At 43.3% G+C, this 2200-nt stretch overlaps 1 protein-coding gene across 1 annotated transcript; it reads left to right on the top strand.

Moving 5' to 3' along the window:
• The first annotated feature begins 429 nt into the window (after positions 1-429).
• Positions 430-1591, top strand: LOC117622686 (protein LURP-one-related 12-like). Its single transcript, XM_034353445.1, has 2 exons — positions 430-871; positions 1052-1591. Exons 1-2 carry the CDS (start codon positions 647-649, stop codon positions 1460-1462), a joined length of 636 nt encoding a protein of 211 aa, XP_034209336.1. The 5' UTR covers positions 430-646; the 3' UTR covers positions 1463-1591.
• The last annotated feature ends 609 nt before the right edge of the window (positions 1592-2200 follow it).

Here is a 2200-nt window from a genome sequence, read left to right as displayed (position 1 = left end):
TCACTAAACACCAAGTGCTTCGTTCATCATTAGGGAGCTGTTGACTCATTTATACTAAATGAACCGAGTCATGCGTATTCGAGTCTTACGCTCGCCTACTGTCCACAACAAAGATACAGTGAGAGAGAGAGAGAGAGAGAGTCCTATCTGTCCATAGCAAAGATACAGTGTGAGAGAGAGAGACAGAGAGAGACGCCTATCTGTCCATGAGAGAGAGAGAGAGAGAGAGAGAGAGAGAGAGAGAGAGAGAGCCTATCTGTCCATAGCAAAGATACAGTGAGAGAGAGAGAGAGACAGAGAGAGACGCCTATCTGTCCATGACAAAGGCAGACAGAGAGAGAGAGAGAGAGAGTGAGTGACCATGCATTATGACCCTATCACCATAGCCTATTGGCCATATTTATAAGCCGTAAATATTGATGTCATTGAGGCACATCGCAAAACCAATCCAAAGCTCCAAAGCCCTCGCCTTGTCCCTCTCAGTGTTTATATATACATACACACATACACAACCCCTTCTTCACTTCAAAATAAGTTTTTCTTCATAACGTCATATATTATTTCAAAAAAAACCAGAGCTTCATTTCTTGTCTGCTAAAGCCTGAGCTTCAAAAGCTTCAACGACAACAACATCGACGACACGAAAATGAAAGACGGGACACTTGTGGAATCTGAGTTCGTGTATGAACAAGAGACCCATCTCACCGTTTCCAAAACCTCCGTCTTCTTCGCCGGCGACGGCTTCATTGTCTATGGCTGCAAAGGCGAGGTCGTCCTCCGAGTCGACTCGTACGCCCAGGACGCGCGTGACAGCTGTGAACTCGTTCTCATGGACCCCAACGGCCGCTGCCTCCTCACTGTTCGCCGCAAGGTATGAGAAAATATTATGGACGAGTTGACTCACTGAGTGAACTCAGTGAATTATAGATTCATTACGTGCCAATCAAATAATGGTTTTTTGCTTTATTTCCTTTTTAACGTAATAATTTTCAGTGACTCGTCCATGAACATGGTTTCCTAACTCAGTGACCTAAACCTGTATAATTTACAGCGACCGAGTCTGCATCAACGGTGGGAAGGGTTTGTGGGGGAGCGAACGGACGGCCAGAAGCACATCTTCAGCGTGCGGAGATCTTCAATGATCGGAAGGTCCACAGTGACCGTGGAGGTTTTGGGAGACCCAGGCGATGAGTACCAGATCGAGGGCTCATTCTTGCAGCGGTCCTGCACGATCTTCGACGCGGAGAAGAAATTAGTGGCTGAGATTAAACGCAAAGTTGACGCTTCCACGCACACGATGCTCGGGAAGGACGTCTTCGCTCTCTGCGTCAAGCCCGGCTTCGACGCCGCGTTTGCCATGGGATTGGTGCTCGTTCTCGATCAGATCAACGCTGACGATCAAATCAACGTTGATGATTATGGTGATGATGGGGTTGTGGTGGCCCCCACCGCAGACGATTAGAAAAGGAAATGTTGATTCGACACTTTGGAATGTATTTGAGGACATGGGACCCCACTTTCTTGTTTTGGGGTGATGGCCTTGCTTGTATTTTTCTTCTACTTTAATAATTTAACAAGAGATTTATCTGTAGGCAAAACAAAAAATAATTAAAAAATTAAAAAAAAATAAAATAAAATACCTCAAGTGGGTCAAATAGATCTACCCGGTTGACTTAACCCATTTAAATAAGTGAATACGAATCGTTCAGCAAGTATGGGCAAAGTCAACTTAACCTTAATTTAAAGTAAAACCCATGATAAGCAGGATAAAGCACTGCTGTTCTCCATCTTATTTTCCTACCTACATTATTTTATCACCTAATCAAATTCGAAAGAATAAGAATATTATTTTTTCACCCACGATTATTCCCATGCTACCCTCTCAAATAATTCAATCATGCTCTTACTTCCCATCCCATACTTATCCCACCTAGCCGCCTATCCTTTTTTGTTCGATCACTATTTAAAATTAGGGAATTGATGACCCGACTTAGATTGGATTGGAGTTGAATACAAGTTAGTCTTTATGAGTCCTACGTAAAAGCCAATTGTCATGAGTTACACCCTTTTATTTGGGACTTGTGAGACACCTATATATTGTACTGTTGGCCGATTTAATAAGTCGAGTCTCAACACACCAACACACCAAACAACGGCCACGACTCTTGTTCATTTTAATTGAAATAATGAGTGTTGCTAT

The sequence above is a fragment of the Prunus dulcis genome, chromosome 3 (assembly GCF_902201215.1).
Source record: "Prunus dulcis chromosome 3, ALMONDv2, whole genome shotgun sequence".
Taxonomy (NCBI): domain Eukaryota; kingdom Viridiplantae; phylum Streptophyta; class Magnoliopsida; order Rosales; family Rosaceae; genus Prunus; species Prunus dulcis.
This window is presented reverse-complemented; position numbering and strand designations above follow the sequence as displayed.